Source organism: Baudoinia panamericana, assembly GCF_000338955.1.
Source record: "Baudoinia panamericana UAMH 10762 unplaced genomic scaffold BAUCOscaffold_2, whole genome shotgun sequence".
Lineage (NCBI taxonomy): Eukaryota > Fungi > Ascomycota > Dothideomycetes > Mycosphaerellales > Teratosphaeriaceae > Baudoinia > Baudoinia panamericana.
The window spans coordinates 282,560-300,355 of record NW_006911258.1 but is presented as its reverse complement, the minus strand read 5'-3'; the positions used below and the strand labels follow the sequence as shown (position 1 = coordinate 300,355).

Sequence of the window (17,796 nt, the reverse complement as noted above, 5' to 3'; positions counted from 1 at the left end):
CCCTCGTATTTCACATCAGGTTTGGCAGTGAGGTAGCGCTAGGTACTGCCTCAGCCGTTTCTGTGCAGTCGGCACAACATACGCACAACTCTGCATTGTTCGATATGCACAAGAACGTGTCAAGCTGCAAGACACTCCAAGACGCCAAGTGCCTCTGCGAGATTGCGGGCCCACGACAACGTCCGCGCGAACCAGGAAAGGAGGGAGAAGAGGAAACAGGGGAAAAGTTGATTGGCCCAGCCTACGCCACTTCCGGATCGTATTAATGGCCGACTCCACTACTGCACGCGCTAACTCCGCGAGGTGATGCACTAGGAGCCATGTTTAGCAACGGTGCCAGCCGGATTGGGCATACCACGCCTCTCCTGTCAGACGGGCGCGAGAGTCGAGAGACGTCCGGGTGGGAAGGTTACGGCGGTAGTGTAGCGACGGGTCGTCTGAGTATTGAGCACAGGCGAATGCTGCGCGTGGCGGCGTGGGCTGGGCATGGCTTGACCAAATTCAGGAGGGTAATCCTCCTCAAAGTCTCGGCAGAGCATCCTCGTTAATTAGGGCCATCCTGCCATCCGGATTTACTGTAGTGTCGCATCTTCCAACTTTCGCCAGCCTGTCAGCTTTACCTTTAGCTTTCTTGTCTTTCGTTCACTCCCTACACTCGTTCACATTCGCTTTACATCGCAACCAGCAACTAATTCTCTTCTTCCTCACCAAACTCACCAAATCTCGGCCTTCATCCAACCGCCTCAACAAACAAAATGCAATACTTCACCATCCTCGCCACCGCCGCGCTCGCCGCCCTCTCGTCTGCCTCCCCAGAGCCCATTTTCGGTCGCAGCTCGAACGTCGCTCGCGCTGGCACCTGCATGAGCCTCGCTGAGGCCCAGCAAGTCACAAACAACTTCGAGAACCTGGTCGGCACGGGTTACTCTGACACCCTCGCCACGGAAGCGATGGCTGAGGACTTCAACGACTACTCCGACTCCGTCACCTCGCTCATCGATGCCGGCTGCACCGGTCCCCAACCGGTACGTTTGGTTCTGTAGCGTACATCTCACGAGTGAGCTTCGGACTAACATAGCGACACAGCTCGGCGTTGCCACCTTCACCAGCCGTGCTGAGTTCATGGTCGCCCAATCTCAGCAGCCCCCGCTCCCCTTCCAGCTGCTCTCCATGTGGTACAACTGCGACACCGTCTTCATCCACTGGAAGGCCCCTCTCCCTCCCCAGCAAGTCACCGGCATCATCGTCATCGAGACCACCCCGGCTCCTGCAGGCGGCCCGTACTCCTGGCTCATCCAGACCGTCTACTCCGAGTTCAACAGCGGTGCATGGCTCGTTGACGTCGACACCTTCGTGCCGTCCAACTGCACCGCATAAGCGTGTCTTCCTCTTTCTCTCCCGTACAACATTCACGGCGCTTATTCCACGGCCTGTCAACTGGGGTGATGCACGCCAAAAAGCTGCCACGCGCGACTTCTGTTTTTGGAAATATCTTGCGCGCGCGCCTTCTTCGGGCATTCAAACGGGGCTTGGGTTTGGCGCTTCACAATCAATGTATCGGATAATGTATGGCGGTCGTCTTCTTCCGATATTCTCTAGCATTCAGAGGGTCACCTTGGGGCAATCTGCGCAAAGCACCGCTTAGACGTCACGACGCTTGCGATGGCTGGGCAACATACAGACCACGACGTTGATGGCATAATATGATTAGTCAATGTCTATATTACCGCTACCAATCTGACCTTCACTACCATCATTCGTTCGTCGCATTACGTGTGCAGTCGTCAAAGTCTCCAATAACCACGCGCATGCCTTGCGTCGGCTTCGCTGCTACGAACGAACGTAAGCGTGATGCATGCGTTCACTTCTAACATGTCGCGTGGATTGTTCTGCGGCGAACAAGACGCGCCACCCTCTCGTGCAATTAGACGTACCAAGCCTTTGAGCGCTACGTTAGCTGCATGAAAACGAACAAAAGGAGTTTGCATACATTAGATGTGGAGTAGAGTCTTGAACGTCTCTAACCTAGCAGAGCGGCTTGATTGAATGTATCAAGACACCGATCACCTTACATGTCCAGACTGCGCGATCGCTCCTGTCAATATGCTTGCTTGCGCCCTACCCCATGCCAACGCTCAAATCAAAGATACATGAACAACCCATCTCCTCCGCCCAACACCGAACCGAATGGCAAGATCTAGTACCCAATATCGACCGTCGTAACATCCTCCATGAAGTGCTTGTAACGGTAGCCGTGGGTGAACCACAGGAACCACGGGACAACGTAGGTCTTGATGGTGTGACCGAGCCAACCGGCGTCGGAAACGGTGCTGACCACGTTCTTTGACTCCTCGAAGGCAACCTCAATGCGCGACTTCCTCAGCTTCTCGTAAGCGTCAAAAGCCTCCCGCATGTTGCCGCCCGGCTGGCCCTTCTCGATCCAGCGTGTGAGGCAGCGGGAGAAGAGGACGGTGTCCTCGAAAACGATGCCCGTTGACTCGCCCTGGGGAGGCATGGCGTGCTGGGAAGGTAGTGTTAGCAAGGTTTAGGGTCGGTGTCATATGTGTGGTCAACTTACGGCAGCGTCACCGAGCAACATCACACGGTCAGTAGACCACTTTCCGTGCTTCGTAAGCGTGAAGACCGGCCACAAGAAGAAATCTTGCGCCTTCTCGATCAGCGGGATGATGCACGGGATCTTGGAGTCACCGAAGCGCTCCAAAAGCTGCGCTCGCGTCTTCTCTGCGTCTGCACCCACGGACTTCCAACCGTCACGCGAGCCGACGTCCTTCACCTGCATGAGGGCACCGACGTAGACAGAGTCCATCTTGGAATTGTGGTAAGAAGTAAGAAGCATACCGCGGCGGGCAAAGTTGATGGCGGTGCACTCGAAGTGGACCTTGAAGTCCGGGTCGATTGGAGCGAAGCCAAAAGCGTTCGAGACACCAGAGTAGGTAGCCTTGCGCTCTGGCTCGACGTGCTTAAGACGGGTAACGGAGTGGATACCGTCGCAGCCCATCAGGAGGTCACCAGTAGCCGAGCCACCGTCCTCGAAAGTGAGTGTCACGCTGTCCTTCTGCTCGTCAATCTTGACAGTCCGCTTGCCGCAGGTCATTGTGATGTTGTCCTGCTTCCGCACAGCCTCCAAGACGGCCTTGAGCGCATCTCCACGCGTGATGCGGAGGGCCTTGTATGGCGGATTGCCAACACCCTTCTTGTCCGGTCCTTGGAAGTCAGACTCGGCGAGCTTGCCGGTGTAGACATCGAAGACCTCGAGGTAGTCGATGGTCTTGCCGTAGTCGTTCTCACGCATGATGGAGAGGGCACCGAGGTGGTCGAGCATACGAAGGGCATTGGGTGTGAGGTTGACGGCACCACCGACGGTGGCGGGCTCGGGTCGGATCTCGTAGATGTCGATCTTGGGCACTTTGCCCTGGGGAGCGAATTTCGTTAGGGCGAGGGCGGTGGTGAGGCCGGCGATACCACCACCGAGAATGATGACCTTGAGGCCATCTTGAGATGCTGGCGCCATGCTGTGGTGTGAGACTGTGTTGATAGAGATGGTCTGAAGTGAAGATAGGAAACTAGGAGATGTAGAGAAACAAACGATGATGCTTCTATATAATGGCTCTCAGCCGTAGTAATGCCTTTTGGGTGAGATATGACAAGCTGCAGAGGAAGCTCCGACCTCCCCTGAATCGGTTCAGACGTTCGGTCTGTTGTGCGAGACGGGCCCGACGAGCCGTTACGATCTTTTCCCGACGAAGCGGCATGGATGGATGGCAGTGATGAGGACGCCTTATCTCCACAGGCTTCCAGCCCGCCTAACATCCGCCAACATGTGGCATCTTCCAAGCATCGAAATACAAAACCCTGACATCCATTCTTCACCCAAAGCGGTAAGCGGCTGAGGAGCGTTGCCACGAAGGGCTGATGAAGGCTCGCTAAAAATACGTTGGATGGTCCACTTTGATGCAGGGGCGGAGGCGTTAGTGGTCAAGGCGTACAGCGCATGGCCGACCGCAGAAGCACATTCGGTACCGGTCTGCGTCGCCTTCTTCAGCTCGTTCGGAGGTCGACGGTTGCGATGCTTCGCAATAGGTAGGCAGCGTATGTCGCACGTCTTCAGTCTATTGTTGCCAGTAACAGTGTCGTTGTCGGCTCTTGCGCTCTGATCAGTCGACCATGGACGGTGCTGAAACTGCCATTCCCGACCGACTTTAGAGTCCGCTATCTTATCCAGTCACGCACGGCAGTGTTGTGCGAGAGCTGGATCAAGAGGGTTCCTTCGCTATCACCACGCAGTGAGGCATCCTCGCCCTTGGTTGAACTGTAGAAATCGCCAAACTGAAGAAAGTCAAGGCTTCTAAGGGTAGGTGGGAGTACGGCTATTCGTAGGCGTTGCCAACACCCTATGCAGTGTGCAATGAGTCTTGAGTGGGGCCAGATAATACCTGTGAGCTACGGATATCTACACATTTGATCCCTAAAATGTCTCTGAATTTCTCGCACAGCGCTTGACGGGCGCTGCATAGTTACCAAGGCGATAAAACCGTATGATAGTGCTGAGCTAGGTTTGCAGTGCTCACACACCAAACGCGATCCAAGGCTCACCACGAGGGGAACAGCGTAGCATATCACGTTCTCTATGGCCGAACAGCGCAGCGCAGAAATGTAAGACTCTCACTCTCGGGAGTCCGTTGTATGGCTGCTGCCTCATCGCCGCAAAGCATCCATATCATCCAGCATCGCTCTCGGGACAGTCAAAGACGACACCTACGCCTTCCCCCCTCTGCGAGCTTACGTCACTCACCGGCGACCTTAACTTGCGTTGGGTCGAAGACTTAGGCAGCGAGCTTGCGATGTTGATCATGCGACTTGACTGTAGGTTCGCTGAACATGGTTTTGGTTGCCCTCGCAGCCCTGAGATGATACAACACCGAGGCTCCGACCAGGTCGCCACTGAAGACAAGCACACTGGTGTTGGCTCAATGTCCACACAAAATATCGTAAGAGTGCGCCTCGCCACAGCGAGACTCTCAATCAGCGCCGCATGATCCAGCTTCGCCGTATATCTGCGTATCGCGGCCACTCCCGGAGCCTACTAGGCCTCAATTAAACTTCACCTCTCGACACACACACGGTCAATGGTATTGTAACCTGTTAGCCGCCGTTCCTGCTCATTCACTATGCTTGCTCTTCGATCCTTGGAATACGAGGGTACGCATTGTCAACCAAGCGTCAAATCCTAGGTAGGCTGTTCGATCACTCGGGTTGCTATGGCACTGGTCCTACAGCCCGCCTCGTCTACGAAATGCTTCGAAGCGAGTCGGAGGGTCATGCTAACCTAATACAAGACCTTTATATTGGTAAACAGTCCGTGGTGTGGCTACTGCGTCGGAATGAAGTACAAAAGACCGAGGAGGTTTATCTGTTCTCCCCTCTCAACGCTGAGCACCACCAACAAGCCGAGCATGAGTTCGCAGGGTTTCTACAGAAGACGGTCCGGCCCAGGATAACGAACCGCTTCTTACTTAGGATCTGGAGTGTCCAAGAGTTGCGGCAAGCAGGAGCTATACACGACCCGTTACTTGCTATACTCACTACCGTTTGGCGAATAAACACGGGCTCTGACACCGACACCGACACAGGTGTTCTTGGCGACGTTGACGAATGCGAGCCTCGAGCAAATCTGTACGCCGTGATTTTCCGCTCGCGCTACAGGAGCCGCTGCTACGCGAGCCTTCACCGTCTTCGCCGCCACGCGAACCTTCACAACCTTCGCCGCTACATGATCCTTTACCGCCTCCACCGCTACGTGAGCCTTTACCGCCTTCACCGCTACGCGAGCCTTCACCACCTCCGCTGCCACGCGAGCCTTTACCGCTACGCGAATCTTTACCGACGGCCCCCCGCAAGCGCTCTAATGCAGTCCAAAGGGTCGATGGGCTGTGGGAAAAGCCGAGGACTGGCGAAGACGATCCGAAGCCACTCGAGCCTAACAATCAATGACGCTGTCGCATCCTGCCGTGTAGGACGGTACTTGCGAAGAGAAACGTGGTGGAACTTGCACGACACGAGTACCAGCAGCATGGGACGATGGTTTGTACTCTAGCCAAATCCGGACGGCCAGGATCGATGATATCGTGCACGACGTGCGAGGAATGTGGCAGCGGACTCTCCTGCGTAATGGGATATCATCTACACTTCTGCGTAATGCGCAAGATGCTAGACGGATACTTGCAAGCATATGTCGTTGTTGACGCCCAGGTCGGAAGACGTCCGATTCTGAAGAAGTCTGGAGGAAGGATGTGATGGGATGGGCACGTAAGGATCTCCTGGACTTTAAGCGGATGTAGTGAGTCACAGCGCGAGGATATCCGGCGGAACGTACCCCCATCGGACAGCGACTTCAAATAACCGGACTACGCCACGATGCGTGAAGCCATGGCGGGTACAAAGCATCCGTGCCTGTAAGCTACTTGTCCACAGGTCTTCACTTTGCAGATGGAAGAGTCCCACCATAGGACCATCGTGCATACCAAGGGCCCTATGTGCAACGATCTCAAATGCCTAGAGCGTCTACCGGGCTTCCTACCCCTGACGGAGCAGCTGCAGGCGCTCCTTCACAGCTACGAACACGGTGAACGTCAGTACTGCGTCGGTCTAACTGTCGCCTCGGCCACAACGAAGCTGCTTATCGGCAAAGTCGAAGCGTATCCGCCCTCCGACTTTGTCCGTGCTCCCAATAGCCTCTTCCGTAAGACCTTGGCATGCGTTCGCGTGTCTACCCACGGTCGCACCAAGGTCATTACAGATGGCTGGTGGCGCAAGCAGCAAATTGGGAGCTTCTATGATATTGCGGCCATGTGCCATATGGACATCTACGGGCAGTTAGGCTTGGTCGGTCATCATGCGACATCGCCAGCGGCTGCTCACCCATCTGCTACTCTGCGTAGAACGGCCATTCGGACAAGCCGCGTACCAATGTCGATGTACGGGATGGCCCGTGGAATAGTCACCGTCCGGTCTTGGATCATTCACGAGTGTGACCCTTTAATCGGCCAAGCTCACATTGTCAATCAATACAACATCGCCGAGGTGATGCCGAAGTTGTTTGAAACGGACCCGATGCGATGAACAGTATTACCAGCGTTGTACTTTGCACATACAATCCTGCGAGCTTGCGCAGTCATCGACTAGCAGAGGATCAGACCTCGATGCGTCGACCGCCACGCATACCAGACCGCTTCTATGTACACTCTATCTTGTTCTCTTTAAATTACAAATAAACGTAACAGAACTGTCCACCGAGCGTCGACATGGCGCTGCCAATCGTAATGCCTGGGGCGTTAACACCAAGATCAATGATGTCGCTGAGGCTGGTGTTACGGCTGGGCGGGCTGTTGTACAGGGTAAGAGTACCACCAATAGCGTTCTGTCTGTCCACCGGATCTTGATTCTGCCAGATCCACCACACGCGGTCGATCTGAGCATGGTGCAGCCAAAAGTAAGGGTCGCCTTAAAATGGTCAGCTAATGGCTTCAATAGTGATGCTGAGATGTCTGCTTACCCGGAGAAGTGAAGAGGTCTCCACCTGGGTCTCCGCCAACGACGAAATGCCCGGCGGTGTGCACACCGAGGATGCCGTTGGCGAATTGGCCTTGCATATTGTTTTGAAAGTCAAGAATGTTGTCGTTCTGCGTGATAAGGTCTGTGACGTTCACATCCTGAAGATTGGTGGTTGCGGCGTAAGACGAGATGTCACGACGCAGACACCTCGGGTTATAGCCAAGACCGTTGGGTGCAGGGTTGGGCGTAGCGTCGCTGAACGCAGGCGCAACGGGACCGAGGTTGACAGACATGTTCTTGAACGGACCGCTGGTTACGCAGCCACCACCGGAACCGTGCGGAATGGTGATGAATGGCTGGCTGTTCGACGGGACCCCGACGCCAGGCTCATCCTTGTAGGCACCATTGCCACTGATGGAGGTTGAGCTGCCGTCAAAGACTGGGGCGTTCAGGATGTCCAGAGCATACTTGGGCCAGTTGAGGTACGGCTGGTAGCCGGTATAGCCACACTCGTTGCGCAAGGCTTGTTCGTATGTCCAGAGGAAGTATCGATGCCACGAGAGGAAGTTCCCAGTGCCGTGAATGCTCAGGGTCTGATTGATATGCGTGGCGACGAAGTCATCATATCGGCTTTTTGCACCAGGTGCCAAGGATCCGCTTTTCGATGGTTTCGACTGCAGACAAAGGACGGCATTGATGTAGTTGGTCTTCTGCTGGCTTGAGAAAGTACTCCATTCCTGCCTGATGTAGCCAGTGTTGATATTGCAGCTGGATGGTGGAAGGTTCTTCGCCTCATAGAAAGCAAGGTTAATCAGACCCTTAGCCTCAAGCTTGTCTGTGCCGGAGGTACTGGCTGGTGTGAAGGCGGCAACGGCTGATAGGAGAGGTGCAGCGGCGACTGCGAGTGTGAAACGCATGGTGAAGTCAAAGAGTGGAGCAGCGCGAGCCGCAACTGAGAACGAATGAGCAGGTTTGCGCCGTTTGCGCAGAGGATGTATATATAGTGAGCGAAGGCGAATGCGTGTCAAGACGTGACAATTCCTACCTTTGTTGCAGCAGAAGCCATCGCCTTAATATATCACGAGCAACATAGTCCGCCACGCTGTGCCTCACCAGAGTCACGGTAGTCAATCCTGACGGTCCACGGCACTTGCTAGTTTGATTGCTGGAGCAGTCTTCTCCTTCGCTTGGTAGTGGATTGAAACGAAGGCCAGCCAGAACCACGCGGAGTGGGCCGCTGAACGGGTGCTCATGAGGCACAACCCGCAGAGGGACGGCAACGTGCTCTGCGGCCCCTGCCTGCCAGGTCGCTTGCCCTTCTAGGCTTCCATGCGCCCTCTCGGCTGCCGTAGTTGGCGTGGAACAAGTGGATCCATACTATTCCTCCGAAGATCGTTAGGGGTCCCGGTCCTGTCCCTTGGAAGCAAGCTAAACTCTCAGACGGCGCTGAGAAAATGCAGGTACAAGGCTTCCGCATCAAGACGCTGCAGCATATCACACGGGGCGAGCAAGACTTGGAAGTCTTGATCATGTCTTGGAGATAGAGCGGTTGCCAACAACTCTACCGGTGCAGTCAATTGCGTATTGAACTTTCTACATCGGGCCTAAGGTGTGCGAGGCAGCGGGACTGGCCACGGTCAACGTGAGACCAATGTGATCAACGTGCTAGGATCCTGGTGCCCGTTCGAGACTCCTTTCGTTAATGGTGCAAGCGGCCACTGGCGAGCGTGGAAACCATGCGTGCAGAGAGCACAGACCTTGAGAAGCTCCGTAGCATGATGCACCTAGAGTGCTAGCACGTCGTGTTGCAGCACTTGCTAACGCCGGGATACTATATTTCAAAGCCAGCAACAAGTGACAGGAGATGTGCCAAGAGCCATGGAGAAACAAGCTATTGCACCTACGGAAGACGACAAAGCGGCGTAGTTAACATTCATGTTACACGATTCGGCATAGTTTACCCCGGATAAAACTAGTTCTACGGGGGGAGTCTCTACCGAAGGATCGAACGTTGACCGTGACCACCTCAATCTGCACCCCATCTCCTCGGCACTCTGGTTATTATCATAAGGCGGACTCCTTGCATTTCGATCTGATGAATCGCCGGATACTGACAGACCGTGATAATCAAGGCTGTCAACTCTGATTGCACTTCGCCGGTGGCGTAGTTATAAAGCGACATCACAATCCTATGTCCCGCCCATGACTTCACGGCTTATTATCCGGGCGGCACGTAGACCGGAAAGCGAGGACCTGCAGTAGACCTGAAAGCCATGCATCTGACCGCACATCTTGAACGTTCCAGCATCAACAAGCTTGGTATCTACATCCAAGAGGAGTCTGCAGTTCCACCTGGTACTCATCAGTCTCTAAGCCTCCATCTCCAACGGTTGTAGCAACAGCTGTAGCAGTTATTGGTATGAGCACCAGTGACCGTTGAACCACGCAGTAACCCAGCATGGAGTCAAGCAACGGCCGGCTGTGTTCCCTACCGTCCCGGTGGAGCCATGGCTTGCATGGCTTGACGAGCTAGCATAAGCGACGCGGCAGAGTGTTCGGGCCAGATGGCACCGGATTACCATCAGGTGTTAGACGCGGACTTCCAGCTAATTCTGTATCCAAGGCAGTAGAGGCGTGAGTGTGGGTGATCAACTTGCTTGCACCTCTCAGATGTTGGTTGAGGTGACATGAGAGCAACTGATGGTCGGAAAGACTTGAGAAGACGCATTGTATGAGCAAGCAACCCTCCTCCGCACAAATGAGACACAGATTATGGTCGATGGAAGTATCCCACGGGAACAGGTTGTTATGGCTCTGTATTGTGCCACGGACGCGGGACTCTAACCTTCGGCTACCTGAGCCTAAAGAGACCGACGCACTTGGACACGGGTCGTGCCTGTCTCGCATTTGCAGAAGCGGCGGGACCATGGCATCTCACCTGGCGGTGTCCGGCGTGTCAATACTCCCTAATGAGCATCACGATCCACGACCCCTTCAAATCCTTGCATTTCGTTCCTTTCTCGATAAGCCCCCTCAGTATTCTGACTTACGGGGCATAGTGCGCTTGCGAAGCGAGACAACCATTTCGCCGCCAATCTAGCCTTGCGGCGTACCACCAGCAACCCGGATGACGGCTATGTAGCAACCTCAAGCTTCGACGTTACTGTCGCCACCTACTTCCGCTATGACCCAGCACCTTGAGACGTACCTCCTCCATCGCGCTTGTTTGCAGACGCTTCAGACCTTTTCGCACTCTGTGTCTGTTTCCCAAAGAGGATTGACGACACCGAAATCGTTCGAAATCGACAGCAATGTCGCCAGTGTCAACTCCTGCGATGGCTGAACTGTCACCTCGATACTCTCCGGTCGAGGACACGCTGCGCTGTCATGAATCCAACCTTCCTGCGATCCTTGGAGTCACCGGAGCTTTTGCTGGCGCTGTCTTCATAGCAGTCACACTACGCTTCTACGTCCGGTTCAGGATGCTCAAGTTCGTTGGGTCGGACGACTTCACGATGCTTGCCGCTATGCTCATGGCAATCGCAACATTCATATGCTTCATTGGCGAGTCTAATTGGGGTTTGGGCAGGCATGCAGAGTGTATAGCTCCGTCGGATTTGGAGATGTTCTTCAAATGGCAATTCTACCACTCATTGTGGGTGATGTTCGGCGTCGTTCTGGTTAAGATATCGGTTGCGCTTTTTCTCATGCGACTTGCACCACGCGATCTGTGGAAAAGGTTCTTGTGGGCCGCAATTGGTTAGTGAGCTCTTTTCGTCCGGCGGTGTAGACATAGACTGACCTGACGAGTATGCAGCATTTCTGACCTGCTTCGGTGTTGCCTGCGCCGGCACGCTTATTTTCTCTTGTGTACCTCCAGGAGCATCATGGAATGTTGCCCTTCGCTTAGATCCTAAAACGAAGTGCTTCTCGAACACCACCTTTGCAAACATTGGCCTTTTCAACAGTATCATTAATATCGCTACCGACTTCCTCTTCGCACTTCTTCCGATTCCAATCGTTCTCGGCCTGCAGGTCAATGTCCGTACCAAGATTTCACTGGTCTTCATTCTGTGCCTGGGGTTTGTAGCCTGCGCGGCTGGCATTGTCAAAGCGCATCTGCAAACAACCTTCCTGGCGAACGCAGACCGTTACTGGGACGATGGCTTCATGGTGTGGAACATGCTTGAGCTATGTTTGGGCATTCTCGCGGCCTCGTTACCCTCGCTCAAGCCGCTGTTCAGTAGCATTTTGGCCAACTCGAGGAGCGCCTTGGGATTGTCAAGTGCAGACCGCAGCAAAGGCAAGACAGGCGTCAGTGGCACTGCACCCTTCTCACAAAACTCCGGCTACAGGCGGCAATATGACTCGCGCGACATCCACGGCATACTTTCAAATACCGGTGGTGGAGAATCCTTCGATAAGGTCATCACCACAGTAACAGTCCAGGGTAATGACCCAGTCGAGATGGGCCCAATCGCCAAGGCCAAGAGGCCTTACAATGTTCGCATTACAAGCGGCGACATGATCAAGAACGATTGGGACAGTGGGCACGACATCGGACGGAACGATAGCGAGGAGAGGCTACACTACCCGAGCGGGATATATAGGACTACGGAGGTTCTGAGGACGAGTGGTGAGCTTATGAGATGACGAACAACAACCACTTGGCAGACGCCAAGATTCCGGTACTGTCTGTCTGTACGATGTATGCATGGCGTGAAGACGGGGGCAACAAAAGCCAGAGTTGTTTCTGTGCCGCAACAGTCGGATGTTGTAACATTCACCCACAAGCCTATCAAATTTGTACGTAGGAGGTTACACGTCCTGACAGCCTTCGTTTATGTCACCAGAGCAAGAACGGGCCACTGCTTATGATTCGGCTCCTTCCCCAGGACGCGATATGGACCTGGGTCAAGGAACAGAATCGGCCGCGCACGTCTTTGAGCGCTCTCATTATGTGAGAAAGTTCCGGCGGGTCAAACTCGTGGGCTTGTGAAACGACAACGTCCGTGATACTGAGCTCCAGAGTAGGTCACGGATTCCCTCCACTTTGTACACGCGCTAGGAGCGCAATAAATCGCTGCTGTATTCCCTGATGCAGGCATACTGTATGATCTGTGAGACGAAGAACCGACAGTACAGGTAGCCTCTAAGCTCGACGTCTTGTAGCCCTACGTCGCCTTGCTCACCTATAACCACAGACACTCTGGATATCAAGCTGCAGGACTGTATGCTTCACTCCCGAAGTATCTTACCAGAGCTTTGTCGCTGCTGGCTTCCGTAAAACTCTATCACAAGATTCTACGCGAGACTCTTCGGCCAGTCTAAGTCGAAGACGCATGTGGAGAAGTCCCAGCAGTCCGATCGGAAGTTGCCCGCCCCAAATCGTAGTCACACTACCATTCCCCATCTTCCTCGCTCTCTTGTACAAGCGTACATGCTCCTTGCAAGTAAGCCGAACGAAGTCGCTCAACGATAACTGTATCGTGTCCCACTCAATCACGGGCGATTTGTACTTCAACCTCAGATCGGGATCTTCGACAGCGCAACCCCAGCTATTGTCGTCAACATATTCCTTCTTGTGACTCGCGGCTATTGCTGAGACAGGTACGATTGGTAGCACAACCGGCCAGACTACGGCGCGGCTATTAGTCCTTAGTATCCAGACTCAGTAGGAAGCTTGGCTCACGGGAATGATCCGTGAAGACTGTCCGATATTCTTTCGAAGCACGAATTAGTGTTGGTTGAGCAGTCACAAGTCCTCCCGCTACCGATTGAGCCAGAGATAGCTACGCCGGTTCTTTGAGTAACGAAGCTTGAGCTCCTGCGGAAAGCCTCATACTGCAATAAAAGGTAAGGTGGCTCTCCATCTTCCAAATCGGCCCACTTGCTTTGATACACGCCGTCAAGTAGTATAATCGCTGGATTTACCATCTTCGGGTCAGATAAACCATGAGAAAGTGGCTTATGAGCAGGCTTTCCCAACACGCACCCACGGCATCAAGCGCTCACAGACCCACGATGAATTTCTCCATGCTTGAGCTACCACCTGAGCTTCGGCTCTGCATCTTCGAGCAACTTGACCCTCATGCGGACAAAGACACACTGCGTGCTGCCGCGCGTGCGTGCCGTCTGTTACAGGATCTGGCCGAGCCGTTTCTGTACAAGCATATCTTCTTACGCACTGGGCTTGAAGTCGCAACGCTTCTCAAGAGCGTTGCGGCACGCCCTGCTCGCGTTAAACTCATCCATACGCTTGATGTTCGGTGCCAGTGGGGCAAGTCTTCCGGCATTGAGAGGCTAGAAGCTTTGTTGCGTACCGCCGCAAATATTGACACCCTTACGATCGAAAGTCCATACTGCAACAGTGGTAGATGGCATTCTACAGGAGGAGCATGGGAGCCGCTGAAACGGGCACTTCTCGAGCCCATCGCTGCCGCTTCGCTGCCTAACGCACACCCTGACGGGCAACCGTTGCAGAACCTCACCACATGTTAGTCAAACCCAACATGAGAGAAACCAATTTGCTGGTATTAAGTCTGACTTACTTTGCAGTGACACTCCATCTCAACGGCGAGCGTAGCGAGTTCTGGTATATGATGGACTATCAAGCCGACATATTCGGGCATCCTACACTACGGGATCTGACAATGTCATGCGCGGCTATACCGAGTTTGAGCAAGCGGCATCTGAGCAAGTATACCAAGTCTCCTCTGAAGCGCCTCACTCTTGATCAATGTCAGATCAGCCTGATCGGACTCGCCGCTCTTCTGGCCATCCCAGCTGCGCTCGAGTATCTGTATCTCGGAGAATACACCCTCGACAATGATGAGCAGCAGTGGCCTCAGGGAGAGGAATACGATACTTTGTGCCATAGGAGCGCGAACGCTTTCATACTTGCGCTCGGTCAGCAGGCCAACTCTCTGACAACACTGACCTATTATGAGCGATTCTCCTCTTCGCTGTACGGCGGACGGCAGCAGCTAGGTTCTGGACTAAATGTGCTCCACCAGCTTAAAGAGCTTCGGCTTCTCGGCGACACAGACGCTCAGCTACAAACTATGTTGATGTCCGACCTGACCTCACCCCCAGTACTTCGCGCACTCCATCTCCAAGAACACTCGCTTCTGGAATGGATAGCACTTGAGGTCGATGACGAAGGCAACTTCCTACAACTCGCGGAGAGCTCGTCACTGCCCGGACCCATAGCCGATCTGCTTTCGGCAAATTCCGAGCTTAAAGTCCTGCAGTTCAGAGTTCCGCAATTGTACGAAACAACAAGAGCTAGGTGGTCGGGCGTTTCCCAAGCGATCGCGAGCTTAGGAGAGATGTTACGTGAACGCGGTATAGATTTCCGCGTACACCTCTGCCCTAGGCAGCCAAGGTTCGTACGGCCAATACTATATGGGGAGGTGGAAGATGTGGACGAGCTCCTCTACTCGAATTGCGGTGAGGCATATATCCCTCTTTGCGGGCATTCCGATGGCGGCCAACTCATTGAGTCAGACAACAGTGAGTATGAAGACGGGGCCGGATTCGACGGAGATTGGTCGGAGACTGCGCTGGAGCAGAGCAGCGACGACGAAGAATAGTGCGCAGGCATGAGCTTGCGGAATAAGAACGCCTTCTGATGCTGCACAGTGCTGCGGCGATTGCGACGTCAGCTATCATACGCTTACACGGCTCGCTGTCTATCATCCAGTCTAATGTACCCCTGCGTGTGATAAACGTCAAGCCTACGATCACCTGCCGAACCTGCGAAGCTCTAACCACCGGAGTGGGGGGTACACTAGTGCTGCCCAGCTGAAGCCGACGTAGTTGCCCATCTAGCCTCCCGTTAGCACGTTGATCGAATAACTGCAGTCTCACACAACGCGCACTTACGTCGCCGCCATATTGTCCGACAAGAGCCGCTAATGGCCCGATGTACCACTATGCTACAAGTTAGCACCCGTCGGTTGTTGTCGATCATGACGATCGGCTTACCACCTGCGCCATGCAAAGGATAGCACCAGCCCAGCCCACGAGAAACGCCACTAAAGCGGCTATGCCGAGTGGTAGTTTGGAGCGGTCGTTCCAAGCCTCCCAGTTCCAGCCGAGCTTTCTCCACCCACGGAAGATCAGATGCTCCTCAAGCACAATAGCGATCCAAATGCTGACGAAGTATCCCATTAAGGCCAGGAAGTTCGTGAAGATCTCAGCCAGATGCTCGCGGCCTGCGATCGCGCAAACGGTGAAGATGACGGTGCCCACGGTATTCCAAACTATCCGGGGCACGAGCTGGAAGTAGCGACCGAGAACCTGAAAGTCCACGCCGGCAGAGTAAACCGGAGGGATGACATTGGCAATGAGGCCCAACGCCAGTACTACTGATAGGAAGGATCCGAACCCGCCGAGCGGTCTGAAGGCCTCGACTGCAAGCGCACCTTGAGAGATGCTATAAGCATCGGACCACGCCGGGTTCGAAGCGATGCCCGAAGCCAGGCCGGTACCGATGATAAACATAGGCGTAAAGGAAAGCGTTAGACCAGTCATGGTTATGGCAAAGATCTTCCACTTCGCGGTCCTTTCTGGATAATAGACAAAGTAGTCGGCAGAGATGCAAGCGTAGGTGACTCCAGCGGCATAGCAGATGCTGAAGAAGCTGAGTCGATTGCCAGTAATGGTACGGCTGTCAAGCCCAGCAGACGGGTCGGTATATAGGTCAAACTTCGGGCCGGCGACACCAGCAAGGACGCAGATCATCACCGTCTGCGGCAGCCACGCATAGCGCTCGTAATAGTGGAAGATGCTGTAACCGAACGTAGTCACTACCCAGGAGATTATGGCCACTATAACGATGCCGACCACAATGGAAAGATCGCTATTTGTGCTTACGGCGCTCAGGACTTGGCCAGCGATGACGGAATCGATGAGGGAGTAGCCGAGCAAGTTGATAAGCGTAAGAATAACAATCAGCTTCGCCGGCCACCAGCCCATAACATAGCGAGCGAAGACCATCGTCCGATTGCCGGATACCGGACCGAAAGTGGCAATGTAGGCCACCGGTAGGCTTCCCAAGATGGCCCCAAATACGGCACAGAGGCTGCTGTCGAGAAAGGAAAGGTAGTAAACTGCCGGACCAAGCATCTTCGCAGCGGAGTGTCAGCCGCAGGTACGTGACATGGAAGCTTACACCCTACTTACTCCGAGGGTCAAGTTGTTGGCTGCCAAGTTGACGCTGAACCAGAGCATACACATCTGTGTGAAGCCAAGCTGACGTAGGTCATGTCTCTGATCTGGCAGGACTCGTTCGATGCCGCGTGCTTCGAAGTTGTAGCGAATAAGGGTTCGCTCGAACTCTCTCCAACGTCGCACCATCATCCCGTCCGTGGTCTGACGGCTGTCGATGTCCGCAGAAGGCCCATTGGCATGATCGGACAGCTGAGCTGCCTTCACCGCTTTCTCCTCGTCATCACGTGTCAAATCTTGTCGGATGTGGCCTATAGTAGTCAGTTTCCACAACACCGAAAGGGAACAGTAGGGGTAGCATGATTCTTCGACGCTGGCATTATCCAGTTCAAGTTCAAGCCGTATGTTCTCAGCGAGATCACTGCCTTCAAAGAAAGGACAGTGATCAAGCACCGGCTCATGCTATAGCTCACTCGATACCTCTACTTGAACTGAAGATGTTGCTCGAGCCTAGAACCATGGCTGCTGATCAAGCGTACTTTCAATGGCGGTCAGGTCTTCGGATGGACCGGATGGCGCCTCGAAAGATCGAAGGGCGATCGTTGGCTCGGACATGGTGAAAGACGTGTCTTCGGGTTATGATGGAAGGTGGGAATAGGACAACCTTGCAAAACAGCGAAAGAGTCATTGATGGGGATGTGGAGATAAAAATTCTAACGGATAAGATATTTAGTTCAGACGAAAGACCCTCGTTTGACGGCTTCCGAGCACATATTCTTACAGCATATTGCTATATTGCTACTTGGTGTGAAGACACATCGTGTGCTCAAGACGATGAATGGCTGCATGAGTACGTTCAAACAGCAGGGTGTTGTGAATTGGTATGGTCTGCTTTGCTTGTATCCGGGCGGTTGTGGTACAGGGCGGATCAGACCGCTCGGTATCTGTGCACCAGCGAAAGCGGCTAGCGCGGTATTGCTTCTCGATTTCATCTCCGCTCAAGCCCACCTTCTCCCGTTCGTGGTGTATAGCCCGCGTTATTCACAGTTA

General features: G+C 54.0%; 8 protein-coding genes across 8 annotated transcripts; 4 read left to right on the top strand and 4 right to left on the bottom strand.

Moving 5' to 3' along the window:
- Positions 1-104: 104 nt before the first annotated feature.
- Positions 105-266, top strand: BAUCODRAFT_119138 (uncharacterized protein; the record flags this gene model as incomplete). The annotated part of the gene is made up of 1 exon (XM_007675029.1): positions 105-266. One exon carries the CDS (start codon positions 105-107, stop codon positions 264-266), a length of 162 nt encoding a protein of 53 aa, XP_007673219.1.
- Positions 267-678: 412 nt separating this feature from the next.
- BAUCODRAFT_29926 (uncharacterized protein) lies at positions 679-1,770 on the top strand. Its single transcript, XM_007674713.1, has 2 exons — positions 679-1,025; positions 1,087-1,770. The coding sequence occupies exons 1-2, from the start codon at positions 756-758 to the stop codon at positions 1,375-1,377; spliced, it is 561 nt and encodes a 186-aa protein (XP_007672903.1). The 5' UTR covers positions 679-755; the 3' UTR covers positions 1,378-1,770.
- Positions 1,771-1,977: 207 nt separating this feature from the next.
- Positions 1,978-3,754, bottom strand: BAUCODRAFT_29925 (uncharacterized protein). Its single transcript, XM_007674712.1, has 2 exons — positions 2,579-3,754; positions 1,978-2,521 (listed from the first exon to the last, which is right to left on the bottom strand). Exons 1-2 carry the CDS (start codon positions 3,530-3,532, stop codon positions 2,198-2,200), a joined length of 1,278 nt encoding a protein of 425 aa, XP_007672902.1. The 5' UTR covers positions 3,533-3,754; the 3' UTR covers positions 1,978-2,197.
- Positions 3,755-5,933: 2,179 nt separating this feature from the next.
- BAUCODRAFT_29924 (uncharacterized protein) lies at positions 5,934-6,263 on the bottom strand. The gene has a single exon (XM_007674711.1). The coding sequence runs from the start codon at positions 6,248-6,250 to the stop codon at positions 5,999-6,001; it is 252 nt and encodes an 83-aa protein (XP_007672901.1). The 5' UTR covers positions 6,251-6,263; the 3' UTR covers positions 5,934-5,998.
- An 889-nt stretch (positions 6,264-7,152) lies between these two features.
- On the bottom strand, positions 7,153-8,662 carry BAUCODRAFT_29922 (uncharacterized protein). The gene has a single exon (XM_007674710.1). It carries the CDS (start codon positions 8,487-8,489, stop codon positions 7,545-7,547), a length of 945 nt encoding a protein of 314 aa, XP_007672900.1. The 5' UTR covers positions 8,490-8,662; the 3' UTR covers positions 7,153-7,544.
- A 2,245-nt stretch (positions 8,663-10,907) lies between these two features.
- BAUCODRAFT_64029 (uncharacterized protein) lies at positions 10,908-11,721 on the top strand (the record flags this gene model as incomplete). Its single annotated transcript, XM_007674939.1, has 2 exons — positions 10,908-11,331; positions 11,390-11,721. Coding segments are annotated over 2 exons (756 nt in total), but the record flags the coding sequence as incomplete, so codon positions are not given.
- Positions 11,722-13,527: 1,806 nt separating this feature from the next.
- BAUCODRAFT_21335 (uncharacterized protein) lies at positions 13,528-15,167 on the top strand (the record flags this gene model as incomplete). The annotated part of the gene is made up of 2 exons (XM_007674668.1): positions 13,528-14,068; positions 14,131-15,167. The coding sequence occupies 2 exons, from the start codon at positions 13,528-13,530 to the stop codon at positions 15,165-15,167; spliced, it is 1,578 nt and encodes a 525-aa protein (XP_007672858.1).
- A 49-nt stretch (positions 15,168-15,216) lies between these two features.
- On the bottom strand, positions 15,217-17,433 carry BAUCODRAFT_29916 (uncharacterized protein). The gene is made up of 5 exons (XM_007674709.1): positions 17,227-17,433; positions 16,762-17,057; positions 15,562-16,704; positions 15,460-15,507; positions 15,217-15,401 (listed from the first exon to the last, which is right to left on the bottom strand). Exons 1-5 carry the CDS (start codon positions 17,264-17,266, stop codon positions 15,318-15,320), a joined length of 1,611 nt encoding a protein of 536 aa, XP_007672899.1. The 5' UTR covers positions 17,267-17,433; the 3' UTR covers positions 15,217-15,317.
- Positions 17,434-17,796: the final 363 nt, after the last annotated feature.

What these genes read in the sequence shown, in the direction of transcription:
- BAUCODRAFT_29926 (XM_007674713.1), top strand. Translation starts at nt 756, where the DNA reads ATGCAATACTTCACCATCCTCGCCACCGCCGCGCTCGCCGCCCTCTCG. An exon ending in GCTGCACCGGTCCCCAACCG is followed by an intron (nt 1,026 to 1,086) that starts GTACGTTTGGTT and finishes ATAGCGACACAG; the next exon opens with CTCGGCGTTGCCACCTTCAC.
- BAUCODRAFT_29925 (XM_007674712.1), bottom strand. Translation starts at nt 3,532, where the DNA reads ATGGCGCCAGCATCTCAAGATGGCCTCAAGGTCATCATTCTCGGTGGT. An exon ending in TGTTGCTCGGTGACGCTGCC is followed by an intron (nt 2,522 to 2,578) that starts GTAAGTTGACCA and finishes CTACCTTCCCAG; the next exon opens with CACGCCATGCCTCCCCAGGG.
- BAUCODRAFT_29924 (XM_007674711.1), bottom strand. Translation starts at nt 6,250, where the DNA reads ATGCTTGCAAGTATCCGTCTAGCATCTTGCGCATTACGCAGAAGTGTA.
- BAUCODRAFT_29922 (XM_007674710.1), bottom strand. Translation starts at nt 8,489, where the DNA reads ATGCGTTTCACACTCGCAGTCGCCGCTGCACCTCTCCTATCAGCCGTT.
- BAUCODRAFT_29916 (XM_007674709.1), bottom strand. Translation starts at nt 17,266, where the DNA reads ATGGTTCTAGGCTCGAGCAACATCTTCAGTTCAAGTAGAG. An exon ending in CCAACAACTTGACCCTCGGA is followed by an intron (nt 16,705 to 16,761) that starts GTAAGTAGGGTG and finishes TCCGCTGCGAAG; the next exon opens with ATGCTTGGTCCGGCAGTTTA. An exon ending in TCCTTTGCATGGCGCAGGTG is followed by an intron (nt 15,508 to 15,561) that starts GTAAGCCGATCG and finishes CTTGTAGCATAG; the next exon opens with TGGTACATCGGGCCATTAGC.